The sequence below is a fragment of the Phasianus colchicus genome, chromosome 40 (assembly GCF_987193195.1).
Source record: "Phasianus colchicus chromosome 40, bPhaCol1.hap1.1, whole genome shotgun sequence".
Taxonomy (NCBI): domain Eukaryota; kingdom Metazoa; phylum Chordata; class Aves; order Galliformes; family Phasianidae; genus Phasianus; species Phasianus colchicus.
Genome location: NC_143475.1, coordinates 2,222,699 through 2,241,536, shown reverse-complemented (window position 1 = coordinate 2,241,536; position 18,838 = coordinate 2,222,699). Strand labels below are relative to the sequence as shown.

At 56.6% G+C, this 18,838-nt stretch overlaps 1 protein-coding gene across 4 annotated transcripts in view; it reads left to right on the top strand.

Moving 5' to 3' along the window:
• LOC116241591 (eukaryotic translation initiation factor 3 subunit C-like) overlaps positions 1-18,838 on the top strand; it is a 50,324-nt gene that overhangs the window by 14,222 nt on the left and 17,264 nt on the right. For all 4 annotated transcript variants that reach the window (XM_090130385.1, XM_090130384.1, XM_090130387.1 and 1 more), the window contains 7 exons: positions 237-375; positions 1,884-1,987; positions 3,641-3,782; positions 6,791-6,916; positions 13,956-14,049; positions 15,203-15,378; positions 16,843-17,229. In XM_090130385.1, coding sequence (XP_089986511.1) covers positions 237-375; positions 1,884-1,987; positions 3,641-3,782; positions 6,791-6,916; positions 13,956-14,049; positions 15,203-15,378; positions 16,843-17,229 — 1,168 coding nt within the window. The remainder of the gene's footprint in view (positions 1-236; positions 376-1,883; positions 1,988-3,640; positions 3,783-6,790; positions 6,917-13,955; positions 14,050-15,202; positions 15,379-16,842; positions 17,230-18,838) is intronic.

The window sequence follows — 18,838 nt, the reverse complement described above, 5'->3', positions numbered from 1 at the left end:
AGGAACCTGCCAGCTGCCCCATGGGAACCTCACAGCTGCCCCATAGATGCCCCAAAATCGCCCTTTTTCACCCCAAATCTCCCCCCATATCCCCCATACCCACCCCATATCCCCTTTTCTCCCCCAAATTCCCCTTTTTTTCCCCATTTCCTCCCCCAAACCCCCCCCGTCCCCCCCCTCTGCCCCTTTTTGCCCAAATCCGCCCTTTTTCAGCCCAATTCCCCCCTTTTTCCCAGGGAGGAGGAGAAGCGGGGCGGGGAGCGGCGGCGGGAGGAGAGGAGGAAAAAATCCCACAGGCGGAGCCAGAGGTGCGAGGAGGAGGAGGAGGAGGAAGGAGAGTGGGAGCGCGTGCGGGGGGGGGCCCCCATGATGAAGGTAGGGGCCGGGGGGGGCTGGGGGGGTATGGGGTGGATATGGGGTGGATATGGGGCTGTGGGGTGGAGTTATGGGGTGGTTATGGGGCTGGGGGGGGGGCTGGGGGGGTATGGGGTGGGGTTATGGGGCTGGAGGGGGGCTGTGGGGTGGTTATGGGGTACTTATGGGGTGGGTTTGGGGTTATGGGGTGGGGTTATGGGGTGGGGTTATGGGGTGGATATGGGGCTGTGGGGTGGAGTTATGGGGTGGTTATGGGGCTGGGGGGGGGGGCTGGGGGGTTATGGGGTGGTTATGGGGCTGGGGGGGGGCTGTGGGGTTATGGGGTGGGGTTATGGGGTGGTTATGGGACTATGGGGTGGGGTTATGGGGTGGGGTTATGGGGTGGATATGGGGCTGTGGGGTGGAGTTATGGGGTGGTTATGGGGCTGGGGGGGGGTTATGGGGTGGCTGTGGGGTTATGGGGTGGATACGGGGCTGTGGGGTTATGGGGTGGGGTTATGGGGCTGGAGGGGGGCTGTGGGGTTATGGGGTAGGGTTATGGGGTGGATATGGGGCTGTGGGGTTATGGGGTGGGGTTATGGGGCTGGAGGGGGGCTGTGGGGTTATGGGGTGGGTTTGGGGTTATGGGGTGGGGTTATGGGGCTGGAGGGGGCTGTGGGGTTATGGGGTGGGTTTGGGGTTATGGGGTGGGGTTATGGGGCTGGAGGGGGGCTGTGGGGTTATGGGGTGGGGTTATGGGGTGGATACGGGGCTGTGGGGTTATGGGGTGGGGTTATGGGGCTGGAGGGGGGCTGTGGGGTTATGGGGTAGGGTTATGGGGTGGATATGGGGCTGTGGGGTTATGGGGTGGGGTTATGGGGCTGGAGGGGGGCTGTGGGGTTATGGGGTGGGTTTGGGGTTATGGGGTGGGGTTATGGGGCTGGAGGGGGGCTGTGGGGTTATGGGGTGGGGTTATGGGGTGGATATGGGGCTGTGGGGTTATGGGGTGGGGTTATGGGGCTGGAGGGGGGCTGTGGGGTTATGGGGTGGGTTTGGGGTTATGGGGTGGGGTTATGGGGCTGGAGGGGGGCTGTGGGGTTATGGGGTGGCTATGGGGCTGGAGGGTGGGCTGGGGGGTGGGGTTATGGGGTGATTATGGGGCTGGGGGGGGGTTATGGAGTGGTTGTGGGGTTATGGGGTGGTTATGGGGCTGTGGGGGTGCTGTGGGGCGGCTGTGGGGCAGCTGTGGGGCAGCTGTGGGGCGGCTGTGGGGCAGCTGTGCGGTGTCTATGGGGCGGCTGTGGGGCATCTGTGGGGCATCTGTGGGGTGGCTATGGGGCGGCTGTGGGGCGGCTATGGGGCAGCTGTGGGGCGGCTGTGGGGCGGCTATGGGGCAGCTGTGGGGCAGCCGTGGGGCGGCTGTGGGGCGGCTGTGGGGCAGCTGTGGGGCAGCTGTGGGGCAGCCATGGGGCAGCCGTGGGGCAGCTGTGGGGCAGCTGTGGGGCAGCCCCCCGGATCCGCGCCCGCAGGAGAAGCCGAAGATGTTCGCCAAGGGCACGGAGATCAGCCACGCCGTCGTGGTGAAGAAACTCAACGAGATCCTGCAGGCCAGGGGCAAGAAGGGCACCGACCGGTGCGTGGGGCGGACCCACACGTGTGGGGCAGGGGTGTGGGGCCGGGGTGTGGGGCTGACCCACACGTGTGGGGCGGGGCTGTGGGGCTGGGATGTGGGGCTGACCCACACGTGTGGGGCGGGGCTGTGGGGCTGGGATGTCGGGCTGACCCACACGTGTGGGGCTGGGGTTGTGTGGGGTGGGGATGTGGGGCTGGGTGTGTGTGGAGCTGAGCCACATGTGTGGGGCTGGGATGTGGGGCTAAGGTGTGGGGCAGACCCACACGTGTGGGGCAGGGCTGTGGGGCTGGGATGTCGGGCTGACCCACACGTGTGGGGCAGGGGTGTGGGGCTGCGATGTTGGGCTAAGGTGTGGGGCAGACCCACACGTGTGGGCGCGGGGATGTGGGGCTGGGCTGTGGGGCTGAGCCACGTGTGGGGCCGGGGTTATGTGGGGCAGGGGTGTGGGGCTGAGACATGTGTGGGGCAGGGGGTGTGGGGCTGGGATGTGGGGCTGACCCACACGTGTGGGGCAGAGGTGTGGGGCTGGGATGTGGGGCTGACCCACACGTGTGGGGCGGGGATATGGGGCTGAGACACACGTGTGGGGCTGGGAGTGTGTGGGGCTGGGGTGTGGGGCGGGGGGTGTGGGGCTGAGACACACGTGTGGGGCGGGGATGTGGGGCTGACCCACATGTGTGGGGCTGCAGTTGTGGGGGCTGGGATGTGGGGCTGAGCCACACGTGTGGGGCTGGGATGTGGGGCTGAGCCACACATGTGGGGCTGGGGTTGTGTGGGGTGGGGATGTGGGGCTGAGTGTGTGTGGGGCTGAGCCACATGTGTGGGGCTGGGGTGTGGGGCGGGGGGTGTGGGGCTGACCCACACGTGTGGGGCGGGGATGTGGGGCTGACCCACATGTGTGGGGCTGCAGTTGTGGGGGCTGGGATGTGGGGCTGAGCCACACGTGTGGGGCTGGGATGTGGGGCTAAGTTGTAGGGCAGACCCACATGTGTGGGGCGGGGAGTGTGTGGGGCTGGGGTGTGGGGCTGCAGTTGTGGGGGCTGGGATGTGGGGCTGACCCACACGTGTGGGGCTGGGGTTGTGTGGGGCTGGAATGTGGGGCTGAGACACAAGTGTGGGGCCTGGATGTGGGGCTGGGGTTGTGTGGGGCTGGGATGTGGGCTGACCCACAAGTGTGGGGCCGGGGTTGTGTGGGGTGGGGATTGTTTGGGGCTGGGATTGTATGGGGCTGACCCACACATATGGGGTGATGCTGTGGGGTGATGCTCTGGATCTATGGGGCGGATCTATGGGGCAGATGTGTGGGGCTGACCCCCATCTATGGGGCGGATCTATGGGGCAGGGCGGCGCAGATGGAGCTGCTGCAGCTGCTGGTGGGGGTGGCCATGTTATGGGGTGATGCTGTGGGTGATGTTATGGGGTGATGCCCTGGATCTATGGGGCGGCTCTGTGGGTCTGACCCCCATGTGTGGGGCGGATCTATGGGGCAGGGTGGCGCAGATCGAGCTGCTGCAGCTGCTGGTGGGGGTGATGCCGTGTTTGGGATGCTGTTATGGGGTGATGTTATGGGGTGATGCTCTGGATCTATGGGGCGGATCTATGGGGCGGCTCTGTGGGTCTGACCCCCATGTGTGGGGCGGATCTATGGGGCAGGGCGGCGCAGATCGAGCTGCTGCAGCTGCTGGTGGGGGTGGCGAAGGAGCACAACCTGGGCGTCCCGCTGGAGGTGAAGATCAAATTCAACATCATCGCCTCCCTCTACGACTACAACCCCAACCTGGCAACCTACATGAAGGTGGGATTTGGGGGATTTGGGGGATTTTATGGGGGATTTGGGGTGGTTATGGGGGATTTGGGGGGCATAAGGGGGGGATTTGGGGTGGATTTGGGGGGGATATGGGGGGATTTGTACGACTACAACCCCAACCTGGCCACCTACATGAAGGTGGGATTTGGGGGATTTGGGGGATTTGGGGTGGGATATGGGGGATTTGGGGGGGATAAGGGGGGGATAAGGGGGGGATTTGGGGTGGTTATGGGGGATTTGGGGTGGATTTGGGGGATGTGGGGTGGGATATGGGGGATTTGGGGGGGATAAGGGGGGGATTTGGGGGGGATTTCTATGACTGGAACCCCAAACTGGCAACGTATATGAAGGTGGGATTTGGGGGGAGATTTGGGGTGGATTTGGGGTGGGATATGGGGGATGTGGGGGATTTAGGGTGGTTATGGGGGGACTTGTGGGGATAAGGGGGGGGTTTGGGGTGGTTATGGGGGATTTGGGGGAGATATGGGGTGGATTTGGGGTGGATATGGGGGGATTTGTACGACTGCAACCCCAACCTGGCAACATATGTGAAGGTGGGGGGGGATTATGGGGTGGGATTTGGGGGATTTGGGGGCTGTGGGGTGGGATATGGGGGATTTGGGGTGGTTATGGGGGGACTTGGGGGGATAAGGGGGGATTTGGGGGGGATGTGGGGTGGATTTGGGGTGGATTTGGGGGGATGTGGGGGGATTTGTACGACTGCAACCCCAACCTGGCCACCTACATGAAGGTGGGGGGGGGATTTGGGGTGGATTTGGGGGATTTGGGGTGGTTATGGGGGATTTGAGGTGGGTTATGGGGGATTTGGGGGGGATATGGGGTGGATTTGGGGGGGATATGGGGGGATTTGTACGACTGCAACCCCAACCTGGCCGCCTGCATGAAGGTTGGGGGGGGGATTTGGGGCATTTGGGGGGGATTTGGGGGGGATTTGGGGGGGATTTGGGGTGGTTATGGGGCATTTGGGGGGGATAAGGGGGGGATGTGGGGTGGTTATGGGGGATTTGGGGGGGATATGGGGTGGATTTGGGGGGATATGGGGGGATTTGTACGACTACAACCCCAACCTGGCAACGTGCATGAAGGTGGGATTTGGGGGGTGATTTGGGGGGGATTTGGGGGATTTGGGGGCTGTGGGGTGGGATATGGGGGATTTGGGGTGGGATATGGGGGAACTTGGGGGGATAAGGGGGGGATTTGGGGTGGATTTGGGGGATTTGGGGGATTTGTACAACTGCAACCCCAACCTGGCAACATATGTGAAGGTGGGGGGGGATTTGGGGTGGGATTTGGGGGATTTGGGGGCTGTGGGGTGGGATATGGGGGATTTGGGGTGGTTATGGGGGGACTTGTGGGGATAAGGGGGGGATGTGGGGTGGATTTGGGGTGGATTTGGGGGATTTGGGGGGGATATGGGGGCATTTGTACGACTGCAACCCCAACCTGGCAACGTACATGAAGGTGGGTTGGGGGATTTGGGGTGGATTTGGGGGATTTGGGGGATTTGGGGTGGATTTGGGGGATTTGGGGTGGGATATGGGGGATTTGAGGTGGGTTATGGGGGATTTGGGGTGGTTATGGGGGATTTAGGGGGGATATGGGGTGGATTTGGGGGGATTTCTATGACTGGAACCCCAAACTGGCAACGTATATGAAGGTGGGATTTGGGGGGAGATTTGGGGGGGATTTGGGGTGGATATGGGGGATGTGGGGGATTTGGGGGAGATATGGGGTGGATTTGGGGGATTTGGGGGATTTGGGGGGCATAAGGGGTGGATTTGGGGGGGATATGGGGGGATTTGTACGACTGCAACCCCAACCTGGCAACGTACATGAAGGTGGGTTTGGGGGGGGATTTGGGGGGGATTTGGGGGATTTAGGGTGGTTATGGGGGGACTTGTGGGGATAAGGGGGGGGTTTGGGGTGGGATATGGGGGATTTGGGGGAGATATGGGGTGGATTTGGGGTGGATATGGGGGATTTGTACGACTGCAACCCCAGCCTGGCCGCCTGCATGAAGGCGGGTTCTGTGGGTCCCTATGGGTCCCTATGGGGCACAGTGCATTTCAATGGGCCGCTCTGTATGGCGGGTCCTTATGGGGTCCTTATGGGGTTTTTTATGGGGTTTTTGTGGGGTCCCCCAGCCGGAGCTGTGGCAGAAGTGCCCTATGGGTTCCTATGGATTCCTATGGGTTCCTATGGGTTTCTATGGGTTTCTATGGGGCACAATGCATCTCAATGGGCCGCTCTGTATGGGACGGTCCTTATGGGGCCCTTATGGGGTTTTTTATGGGGTTTTTGTGGGGTCCCGCAGCCGGAGCTGTGGCAGAAGTGCCCTATGGGTCCGTATGGGGTCTGTATGGGGTCCCTATGGGTTCCTATGGGGCACAATGCATTTCAATGGGCCGCTCCATATGGGGCAGTTCTTATGGGGTCCTTATGGGGTTTTTTATGGGGTTTTTATGGGGTTTTTATGGGGTCCCGCAGCCGGAGCTGTGGCAGAAGTGTCCTATGGGTCTGTATGGGGTCTGTATGGGTTTCTATGGGTTTCTATGGGTCTCTATGGGGCACAATGGATTTCAATGGGATGCTCTGTATGGGGGGGTCCTTATGGGGTTTTTTATGGGGTTTTTGTGGGGTCCTGCAGCCGGAGCTGTGGCAGAAGTGCCCTATGGGGTCCGTATGGGTTCCTATGGATTCCTATGGGTTCCTGTTGGTTTCTATGGGTTCCTATGGGGCACAATGCATTTCAATGGGATGCTTTGTATGCGGGGTCCTTATGGGGTTTTTTATGGGGTTTTTTGGGGTCCCGCAGCCGGAGCTGTGGCAGAAGTGCCCTATGGATTCCTATGGATTCCTATGGGTTCCTATGGGTTCCTATGGGGCACAATGCATCTCAATGGGATGCTCTGTACCAGGGGGTCCTTATGGGGTTTTTTATGGGGTTTTTATGGGGTTTTTGTGGGGTCTCACAGCCGGAGCTGTGGCAGAAGTGCCTGTGCTGCATCGAGGAGCTGCTGGATGTTTTGTTCGCCAACCCCCACATCTTCATTGGGGAGAACGTGCTGGAGGAGAGCGAGAACCTCAGCAACCCCGAGCAGGTGGGTTATGGGGTTTTTATGGGGTTTTATGGGGTTTTATGGGGTTCTGGGGTGCTGGAGGAGAGCGAGAACCTCAGCAACCCCGAGCAGGTGGGTTATGGGGTTTTTATGGGGTTTTATGGGGTTTTATGGGGTTCTGGGGTGCTGGAGGAGAGCGAGAACCTCAGCAACCCCGAGCAGGTGGGTTATGGGGTTTTTATGGGGTTTTATGGGGTGCTGGGGTGCTGGAGGAGAGCGAGAACCTCAGCAACCCCGAGCAGGTGGGTTATGGGGTTTTTATGGGGTTTTATGGGGTTTTATGGGGTTTTATGGGGTGCTGGAGGAGAGCGAGAACCTCAGCAACCCCGAGCAGGTGGGTTATGGGGTTTTTATGGGGTTTTATGGGGTGCTGGGGTGCTGGAGGAGAGCGAGAACCTCAGCAACCCCGAGCAGGTGGGTTATGGGGTTTTTATGGGGTTTTATGGGGTTTTATGGGGTTCTGGGGTGCTGGAGGAGAGCGAGAACCTCAGCAACCCCGAGCAGGTGGGTTATGGGGTTTTTATGGGGTTTTATGGGGTGCTGGGGTGCTGGAGGAGAGCGAGAACCTCAGCAACCCCGAGCAGGTGGGTTATGGGGTTTTTATGGGGTTTTATGGGGTTTTATGGGGTTTTATGGGGTGCTGGAGGAGAGCGAGAACCTCAGCAACCCCGAGCAGGTGGGTTATGGGGTTTTTATGGGGTTTTATGGGGTGCTGGGGTGCTGGAGGAGAGCGAGAACCTCAGCAACCCCGAGCAGGTGGGTTATGGGGTTTTTATGGGGTTTTATGGGGTTTTATGGGGTTCTGGGGTGCTGGAGGAGAGCGAGAACCTCAGCAACCCCGAGCAGGTGGGTTATGGGGTTTTTATGGGGTTTTATGGGGTGCTGGGGTGCTGGAGGAGAGCGAGAACCTCAGCAACCCCGAGCAGGTGGGTTATGGGGTTTTTATGGGGTTTTATGGGGTTTTATGGGGTTTTATGGGGTGCTGGAGGAGAGCGAGAACCTCAGCAACCCCGAGCAGGTGGGTTATGGGGTTTTTATGGGGTTTTATGGGGTTTTATGGGGTTTTATGGGGTGCTGGAGGAGAGCGAGAACCTCAGCAACCCCGAGCAGGTGGGTTATGGGGTTTTTATGGGGTTTTATGGGGTTTTATGGGGTTTTATGGGGTGCTGGAGGAGAGCGAGAACCTCAGCAACCCCGAGCAGGTGGGTTATGGGGTTTTTATGGGGTTTTATGGGGTTTTATGGGGTTCTGGGGTGCTGGAGGAGAGCGAGAACCTCAGCAACCCCGAGCAGGTGGGTTATGGGGTTTTTATGGGGTTTTATGGGGTTTTATGGGGTTTGATGGGGTTTTATGGGGTGCTGGAGGAGAGCGAGAACCTCAGCAACCCCGAGCAGGTGGGTTATGGGGTTTTTATGGGGTTTTTATGGGGTTTTATGGGGTGCTGGAGGAGAGCGAGAACCTCAGCAACCCCGAGCAGGTGGGTTATGGGGTTTTTATGGGGTTTTATGGGGTTTTATGGGGTTCTGGGGTGCTGGAGGAGAGCGAGAACCTCAGCAACCCCGAGCAGGTGGGTTATGGGGTTTTTATGGGGTTTTATGGGGTTTTATGGGGTTCTGGGGTGCTGGAGGAGAGCGAGAACCTCAGCAACCCCGAGCAGGTGGGTTATGGGGTTTTTATGGGGTTTTATGGGGTTTTATGGGGTTCTCGGGTGCTGGAGGAGAGCGAGAACCTCAGCAACCCCGAGCAGGTGGGTTATGGGGTTTTTATGGGGTTTTATGGGGTTTTATGGGGTTTTATGGGGTGCTGGAGGAGAGCGAGAACCTCAGCAACCCCGAGCAGGTGGGTTATGGGGTTTTTATGGGGTTTTTATGGGGTTTTATGGGGTTTTATGGGGTGCTGGAGGAGAGCGAGAACCTCAGCAACCCCGAGCAGGTGGGTTATGGGGTTTTTATGGGGTTTTATGGGGTTTTTTATGGGGTTTTTTATGGGGTTTTTATGGGGTTTTTTATGGGGTTTTTATGGGGTTTTTATGGGGTTATGGGGTTTTTGTGGGTCCCTATGGGGTGTTATGGGGTGCTATGGGGGGTTCTGGGGTGGTTATGGGGTGCTATGGGGTTTTATGGGGTTATGGGGTCTCCATGGATCCCTATGGGGTGGTTATGGGGTGCTGTGGGGGTTATGGGGTCATTTTTTGGTCATTGTTGGGTCTTTTTAGGTCCATTTTTGGTCACTTTGTGGCCATTTTTGGGCGTTTTGTGGCCATTTTTGTGCATTTTGGGGCCATTCAGTCGCACTTGGGGGGGGGGGTGGATCCGTTTTGGGGCATTTTGGGGTGAATTTGGGTGTTTTTGGGTCCTTTTGGGGGTCCATTTCTGGGTCATTTTATGTCCACTTTGGGTCACTTTGGGGCCATTTTGGGGCATTTTGGGGCCATTTTTGGTCACTTTGGGGCCATTTTTGGGCATTTTGGGGCCATTAAGTCGCACTGGGGGGGGGGTGGGTTCGTTTTGGGGCATTTTGGGGTGAATTTGGGTGTTTTTGGGGTCATTTTAGGTCCGATTGTGGGTCATTTTAGGTCCACTTCGGGTCATTTTGTGGCCATTTTGGGGCATTTTGGGTCACTTTGGGGCCATTTTTGGGCATTTTGGGGCCATTCAGTCGCACTGGGGGGGGGGGAGGGCACTTTGGGGTGAATTTGGGTGTTTTTGGGGTCATTTTAGGTCCGATTTTGGGTCATTTTAGGTCCATTTTGGGTCCATTTTGGGTCACTTTGGGGCCATTTTGGGGCATTTTGGGGCCATTTTGGGGCATTTTGGGGCCATTCAGTCGCACTGGGGGGGGGAGGGGGGGTCCGTTTTGGGGCATTTTGGGGTGAATTTGGTCATATTTGGGGTCATTTTAGGTCCGTTTTTGGGTCATTTTATGTCCATTTTAGGTGTTTTTGTGTCACTTTGGGGTCATTTTAGGTGCATTTTTGGTCACTTTGGGGCCATTTTGGGGCATTTTGGGTTCATTCAGTCGCACTGGGGGGGTGGGTGAGTCCGTTTTGGGGCATTTTGGGGTGAATTTGGGTGTTTTTGGGGTCATTTTAGGTCTGTTTTTGGATCATTTTAAGTTCATTTCAGGTCATTTTGTGGCCATTTGGGGGCATTTTGGGGCCATTTTGTGGCCATTTTGGGTCACTTTGGGGCCATTTTGGGGCATTTTGGGGCCATTCAGTCGCACTGGGGGGGGGTGGATCTGTTTTGGGGCATTTTGGGGTGAATTTGGGTGTTTTTGGGTCCTTTTGGGAGTCCGTTTCTGGGTCATTTTAGGTCCACTTTGGGGCCATTTTGGGGCATTTTAGGTCCATTTTTGGTCACTTTGGGGCCATTTTTGGGCATTTTGGGGCCATTCAGTCGCACTGGGGGGGTGAGGGTCCGTTTTGCGGCATTTTGGGGTGAATTTGGGTGTTTTTGGGTCCTTTTGGGGGTCTGTTTTTGGATCATTTTAGGTCCATTTTGGGTGTTTTTGGGTCACTTTGGGGTCATTTTAGGTGCATTTTTGGTCACTTTGGGGCCATTTTTGGGCATTTTGGGTTCATTCAGTCGCACTGGGGGGGTGGGTCCGTTTTGGGGCATTTTGGGGTGAATTTGGGTGTTTTGGGGGTCATTTTAGGTCTGTTTTTGGATCATTTTAGGTCCACTTCGGGCCATTTTGTGGCCATTTTGGGGCATTTTGGGGCCATTTTGAGGCATTTTGGGTTCATTCAGTCGCACTGGGGGGGGGGGTGAGTCCGTTTTGGGGCATTTTGGGGTGAATTTGGGTGTTTTTGGGGTCATTTTAGGTCTGTTTTTGGATCATTTTAAGTTCATTTCGGGTCATTTTGTGGCCATTTTGGGGCATTTTGGGGCCATTCAGTCGCACTGGGGGGGGGGTGGGGGTCCGTTTTGGGGCATTTTGGGGTGAATTTGGTCATATTTGTGGTCATTTTAGGTCCGTTTTTGGGTCATTTTATGTCCTTTTTAGGTGTTTTTGTGTCACTTTGGGGTCATTTTAGGTCCATTTTGGGGCCATTTTGGGGCATTTTGGGGCCATTCAGTCGCACTGGGGGGAGGGGGGTCCGTTTTGGGGCATTTTGGGGTGAATTTGGTCATATTTGGGGTCATTTTAGGTTTGTTTTTGGGTCATTTTCGGTCCACTTTGGGTCATTTTGGGGCCATTTTGGGTCACTTTGGGGCCATTTTGGGGCATTTTGGGGCCATTCAGTCGCACTGGGGGGAGGGGGGTCCGTTTTGGGGCATTTTGGGGTCATTTTAGGTCCGTTTTTGGGGTCATTTTAGGTCCATTTTTGGGTCCATTTTTGGGTCTGTTTTTGGGTCACTTTAGGTCCATTTTTGGCCATTTTGGGGCCATTTTGGGGCATTTTGGGGCATTTTGGGGCCATTCAGTCGCACTGGGGGGGGGTGGGGGTCCATTTTGGGGCATTTTGGGGTGAATTTGGTCATATTTGTGGTCATTTTAGGTCCGTTTTTGGGTCATTTTAAGTTCATTTCGGGTCATTTTGTAGCCATTTTGGGGCATTTTGTGGCCATTTGGGGGCATTTTGGGTCACTTTGGGGCCATTTTGGGGCATTTTGGGGCCATTCAGTCGCACTGGGGGGAGGGGGGTCCGTTTTGGGGCATTTTGGGGTGAATTTGGTCATATTTGGGGTCATTTTAGGTTTGTTTTTGGGTCATTTTAGGTCCACTTTGGGTCATTTTGGGGCCATTTTGGGTCACTTTGGGGCCATTTTGGGGCATTTTGGGGCCATTCAGTCGCACTGGGGGGGGGTGGGGGTCCGTTTTGGGGCATTTTGGGGTGAATTTGGTCATATTTGTGGACATTTTAGGTCCGTTTTTGGGTCACTTTGGGGTCATTTTAGGTGCCTTTTTGGGCATTTTGGGGCCATTTTTGGGCATTTTGGGGCCATTTTTGGGCATTTTGGGGCCATTCAGTCGCACTGGGGGAGGGGGTGGGTCCGTTTTGGGGCATTTTGGGGTGAATTTGGGTGTTTCTGGGGTCATTTTAGGTCCGTTTTTGGATCATTTTAAGTTCATTTCGGGTCATTTTGGGGCCATTTTGGGTCACTTTGTGGCCATTTGGGGGCATTTTGGGGTCACTTTGGGGCCATTTTGAGGCATTTTGGGGCCATTCAGTCGCACTGGGGGGGTGAGGGTCCGTTTTGCGGCATTTTGGGGTGAATTTGGGTGTTTTTGGGTCCTTTTGGGGGTCTGTTTTTGGATCATTTTAGGTCCATTTTGGGTGTTTTTGGGTCACTTTGGGGTCATTTTAGGTGCATTTTTGGTCACTTTGGGGTCATTTTAGGTCCATTTTGGGGCCATTTTGGGGCATTTTGGGGCCATTCAGTCGCACTGGGGGGGTGGGGGTCCGTTTTGGGGCATTTTGTGGGGAATTTGGTCATATTTGGGGTCATTTTAGGTCAGTTTTTGGATCATTTTAAGTTCATTTCGGGTCATTTTGTGGCCATTTTTGGGCATTTTGTGGCCATTTTGGGGCATTTTGGGGCATTTTGGGGCCATTTTGGGGCATTTTGGGGCCATTCAGTCGCACTGGGGGGGGGGGTGAGTCCATTTTGGGGCATTTTGGGGTGAATTTGGGTGTTTTTGGGGTCATTTTAGGTCTGTTTTTGGATCATTTTAAGTTCATTTAGGGTCATTTTGGGGCCATTTTGGGGCCATTTTGGGTCACTTTGGGGCCATTTTTGGGCATTTTGGGGCCATTCAGTCGCACTGGGGGGGGGTGGGGGTCCGTTTGGGGACATTTTGGGGTGAATTTGGGTGTTTTTGGGGTCATTTTAGGTCCGTTTTTGGATCATTTTAAGTTCATTTTGGGGCATTTTGTGGCCATTTTGGGGCATTTTGTGGTCTTTTTAGGTCCATTTTTGGTCACTTTGGGGCCATTTTTGGGCATTTTGGGGCCATTCAGTCGCACTGGGGGGGTGAGGGTCCGTTTTGCGGCATTTTGGGGTGAATTTGGGTGTTTTTGGGTCCTTTTGGGGGTCTGTTTTTGGATCATTTTAGGTCCATTTTGGGTGTTTTTGGGTCACTTTGGGGTCATTTTAGGTGCATTTTTGGTCACTTTGGGGTCATTTTAGGTCCATTTTGGGGCCATTTTGGGGCATTTTGGGGCCATTCAGTCGCACTGGGGGGGTGGGGGTCCGTTTTGGGGCATTTTGTGGGGAATTTGGTCATATTTGGGGTCATTTTAGGTCAGTTTTTGGATCATTTTAAGTTCATTTCGGGTCATTTTGTGGCCATTTTTGGGCATTTTGTGGCCATTTTGGGGCATTTTGGGGCATTTTGGGGCCATTTTGGGGCATTTTGGGGCCATTCAGTCGCACTGGGGGGGGGGGTGAGTCCATTTTGGGGCATTTTGGGGTGAATTTGGGTGTTTTTGGGGTCATTTTAGGTCTGTTTTTGGATCATTTTAAGTTCATTTAGGGTCATTTTGGGGCCATTTTGGGGCCATTTTGGGTCACTTTGGGGCCATTTTTGGGCATTTTGGGGCCATTCAGTCGCACTGGGGGGGGGTGGGGGTCCGTTTGGGGACATTTTGGGGTGAATTTGGGTGTTTTTGGGGTCATTTTAGGTCCGTTTTTGGATCATTTTAAGTTCATTTTGGGGCATTTTGTGGCCATTTTGGGGCATTTTGTGGTCTTTTTAGGTCCATTTTTGGTCACTTTGGGGCCATTTTTGGGCATTTTGGGGCCATTCAGTCGCACTGGGGGGGTGGGGGTCCGTTTTGGGGCATTTTGGGGTGAATTTGGTCATATTTGGGGTCATTTTAGGTCAGTTTTTGGATCATTTTAAGTTCATTTCGGGTCATTTTGTGGCCATTTTTGGGCATTTTGGGGCCATTTTGGGGCATTTTGGGGCCATTTTGGGGCATTTTGGGGCCATTCAGTCGCACTGGGGGGGGGTGGGGGTCCGTTTTGGGGCATTTTGTGGTGAATTTGGGTGTTTTTGGGTCCCTTTGCAGCCGTACCGCGTGCGGGGCTGCATCCTGACCTTGGTGGAGCGCATGGACGAGGAGTTCACCAAAATCATGCAGAACACCGACCCCCATTCCCAGGGTGAGAAATGGGGCAAAAAGGGGCGGCTTTGGGCAAATCGGGGGCGGGGGGGGGAGAGGGGGGGATTTGGGGGGGAAATGGGGGGAATTTGGGGGAAATTGGGGGGGATTAGGGGGAAAAGGGGGGAATTTGGGATAGGATGGGGGGAAAGATGGGAATTTGGGACAGAATGGGGGGAAAAGGGGGAATTTGGGACAGAAATGGGGAAAAAGGGGGAATTTGGGACAGGATGGGGGAAAAATGGGAATTTGGGACAGAATGGGGGGAAAAGGGGGAATTTGGGACAGAATGGGGGAAATGGGGAATTTGGGGGGGGGAATAGGGGAAAAAATGGGGGAATTAAGGGGGGGAAATGGGAAAAATAGGAGAAATGAGGGCCGTGGCTGCAGCGCCCCCTGGAGGCTCGGCGGTCCCCTATGGAGCTGCTCCACCTCCACCCATTCTGCCCCAATTTCTCCCAATTTTCACCCCATTTCTGCCCGTTTTTTCACCAGTTTCCACCAGTTTTGCCCTATTTCTCTCCCTTTACCCCAATTTTGCCCCATTTCTCCCCCATCACCCCCCCTTGCACCCCATTTCCAGCTGCATTCCGCCTGCAGCGCCCCCTGCAGGCTCGGATGTCCCCAATAGAACTGCGCCACCTCCACCCATTCTGCCCCAATTTTGTCCCTATTTCCCCCATTTTTCACCCCATTTCTGCCTGTTTTTTCACCAGTTTCCACCAGTTTTGCCCCATTTCTGTCCCTTTGCCCCAATTTTGCCCCATTTCTCCCCCATCACCCCGCCTTCCAACCCCATTTCCAGCTGCATCCCAGCTGCAGCGCCCCCTGGAGGCTCGGAGATCCCCTATGGAGCTGCTCCTCCTCCACCCATTCTGCCCCAATTTTGCCCCAATTTCTCCCAATTTCTGCCCGTTTTTTCACCAGTTTCCACCAGTTTTGCCCCATTTCTGTCCCTTTGCCCCAATTTTGCCCCATTTCTCCCCCATCACCCCCCCTTCCCACCCCATTTCCAGCTGCATTCCGCCTGCAGCGCCCCCTGCAGGCTCGGATGTCCCCAATAGAACTGCGCCACCTCCACCCATTCTGCCCCAATTTTGGGTCAAAAAAATGAGATTTTGGGTGAAAACAAACGTTTCTTTGCCTGCTTACAGAGTACGTGGAGCACCTGAAGGCTGAGGGCCGCGTCTGTGCCATCGTGGGGAGGCTGCAGCGTTACCTCCAGGCTCGGGGGTCCCCTGAGGAGCTGTGCAGGGTTTACCTGCGCCGGGTCCTGCACACCTATTACAAGTTTGACTACGCGGCCCTGAGGAAGGAGCAGGGATTGGAGGTGAGATTGGGGCGAAATCCGGCGGTTTTGGGCAATTTGGGGGTCATTGGGGTCATTGGAGTTCATTGGGAGGCATTTTATGGGGCTGTATGGGGCTCTATGGGGGTCCTGGGGGGGTTTTTGGGGGTCACATACCCCGTATTACGAGTTGGACTATGCAGCCCTGAGGAAGGAGGAGGGATTGGAGGTGAGATTGGGGCGAAATCTGGCGATTTTGGGCAATTTGGGGGTCATTGGGGGTCATTTGAGGTCATTGGGAGGCATTTTATGGGGGTCTATGGGGGCATTTGGGGGTCCTGGGGGGGTCTGTGGGGGGCACACACCCCTGTTATGAGTTGGACTACACAGCCCTGAGGAAGGAGCAGGGATTGGAGGTGAGATTGGGGCGAAATCCAGTGATTTTGGGCAATTTGGGGGTCACGGGAGGTCATTGGGGTCATTGGAGGTCATTGGGCGGCATTTTATGGGGGTCTATGGGGGGATTTGGGGGCATTTGGGGGTCCTGGGGGGGGTTTTGGGGGGCACACACCCCTATTATGAGTTGGACTACGCAGCCCTGAGGAAGGAGGAGGGATTGGAGGTGAGATTGGGACGAAATCCGGCGATTTTGGGCAATTTGGGGGTCACTGGGGTCATTGGAGGTCATTGACGGCTCTCCATGGGGTCAGTGGGGGCACTTGGGGGATTTTGGGGGGTAAATGGGGGATTTGTGGGGGGATGTGGGGCCCTGTGGGGTGGCTGTGGTGTCTGCTCCTTGCTCTGCCCTATTTGGAGCTCTTATTCTCCCCTTTCTTCTCCCTTTCTCCCCATTTCTCACCCCCATTTCCCCATTCCTGCCCCCCATCTCCCCCGTTTCCCCATCTCACCCCATTCCTGCCCCCATTTCCCCATTCCTGCCCCCCATCTCCCCCGTTTCCCCATCTCACCCCATTCCTGCCCCCATTTCCCCATTCCTGCCCCATTTCTCTCCATCCTGCCCCCCATCTCACCCCCCTTCCTGCCCTCCATCTCACCCCATTCCGCCCCATTTCTCCTCCCTTCCTGCTCCATTCCTCCCCATTCCTGCCCCCCATCTCTCCCCCATTTCCTGCCCCTTTTCTCCCCATTCTTGCCCCCCATTTCACCCCATCCTGCCCCATTTCACCCCATCCTGCCCCATTTCTTCCCCCTTTCTCCCCATTCCTGCCCCTTTTCTTCCCAACCTGCCCCCCATCTGACCCATTCCTGCCCCATTTCTTCCCCCTTTCTTCCCATTCTTGCCCCATTTCTCCATATCCTGCCCCCTATCTGCCCCCTTTCTCCCCATTTCTACCTCATTTCTCCCCATCCTGCCCCCCTTTCTCCCCATCCTGCCCCCTTTCTCCCCATTCCTGCCACATTTCTCCCCATCCTGCCCCCATCTGACCCCATCTCCCCCATTGCTGCCCCCTTTCTCCCCATCTCCCCCCATCTCCCCCCCCACAGCCCCTCCCTCGCACCTCCTCCCACCCCCCAAAGGAAGCAGCAGCAGCAGCAGCAGGAGGAGGAGGAGGAGGAGGAGGAGGAGGGGAGGCAGGCCAGGAAGAGGAGAAGAAACAGCGAGCGGAGGAAGAGGGGGGGGAGGAGAAGAAGGACGAGGAGGAGAAGGAGAAGAAGGAGGAGGAGGAGGAGGAGGAGGAAGACTCGGCAGCCCTGATGGAGAGGCTGTGCAAGTTCATCTACGCCAAGGACCGCACGGACCGCATCCGCACCTGCGCCATCCTGTGCCACATCTACCACCACGCCCTGCACTCGCGCTGGTTCCAGGCCAGGGACCTCATGCTCATGTCCCACCTGCAGGACAACATCCACCACGCCGACCCCCCCGTGCAGGTGGGGCCTGGGGGGTCCCTATGGGGCTCTATGGGGTGATATGGGGTGATATGGGGTGATATGTGGTCCCTATGGGGGTCTATGGGGTCCCAGGGACCTCATGCTCATGTCCCACCTGCAGGACAACATCCACCACGCCGACCCCCCCGTGCAGGTGGGGCCTATGGGGTCCCTATGGGGCTCTATGGGGCTCTATGGGGTGATACGAGGTGATACGAGGTCCCTATGGGGCTCTATGGGGTCCCTATGGGGCTCTATGGGGTGATACAAGGTCCCTATGGGGCTCTATGGGGTCCCTATGGGGCTCTATGGGGTGATATGGGGTGATACGAGGTCCCTATGGGGGTCTATGGGGTCCCAGGGACCTCATGCTCATGTCCCACCTGCAGGACAACATCCACCACGCCGACCCCCCCGTGCAGGTGGGGCCTGTGGTGTCCCTATGGGGCTCTATGGGGTCTCTATGGGGCTCTATGGGGTGATACGAGGTCCCTATGGGGCTCTATGGGGTCCCTATGGGGCTCTATGGGGCTCTATGGGGTCCCTATGGGGCTCTATGGGGGTCTATGGGGTCCCAGGGACCTCATGCTCATGTCCCACCTGCAGGACAACATCCACCACGCCGACCCCCCCGTGCAGGTGGGCCCTGGGGGGGTCCCTATGGGGCTCTATGGGGTCCCTATGGGGCTCTATGGGGTGATATGAGGTGATACGAGGTCCCTATGGGGCTCTGTGGGGTCCCTATGGGGCTCTATGGGGGTCCTGAGGGGCTCTATGGATCACTAAGTGGCTCTATGGGGGTCCCTATGGGGCTCTATGGGGTTATACGAGGTTCCTATGGGGGTCTATGGGGTGATATGTGGTCCTTATGGGGCTCTATGGGGTCCCTATGGGGCTCTATGGGGTGACAGGAGGTCCCTATGTGGCTCTGTGGGGGTCCTGAGGAGCTCTATGGATCACTAAGTGGCTCTATGGGGCTCTATGGGGTGATACGAGGTTCCTATGGGGCTCTGTGGGGTGATACGAGGTCCCTATGGGGCTCCTTGGGGTGATATGTGGTCCCTATGTGGTCCCTATGGGGCTCTATGGGGTCCCTATGGGGGTCTATGGGGTCCCAGGGACCTCATGCTCATGTCCCACCTGCAGGACAACATCCACCACGCCGACCCCCCCGTGCAGGTGGGGCCTATGGGGTCCCTATGGGGCTCTATGGGGTGATACGAGGTCCCTATGGGGCTCTATGGGGTGATACGAGGTCCCTATGGGGCTCTATGGGGGTCTATGGGGTCCCAGGGACCTCATGCTCATGTCCCACCTGCAGGACAACATCCACCACGCCGACCCCCCCGTGCAGGTGGGCCCTGGGGGGGTCCCTATGGGGCTCTATGGGGTCCCTATGGGGCTCTATGGGGTGATATGAGGTGATACGAGGTCCCTATGGGGCTCTGTGGGGTCCCTATGGGGCTCTATGGGGGTCCTGAGGGGCTCTATGGATCACTAAGTGGCTCTATGGGGGTCCCTATGGGGCTCTATGGGGTTATACGAGGTTCCTATGGGGGTCTATGGGGTGATATGTGGTCCTTATGGGGCTCTATGGGGTCCCTATGGG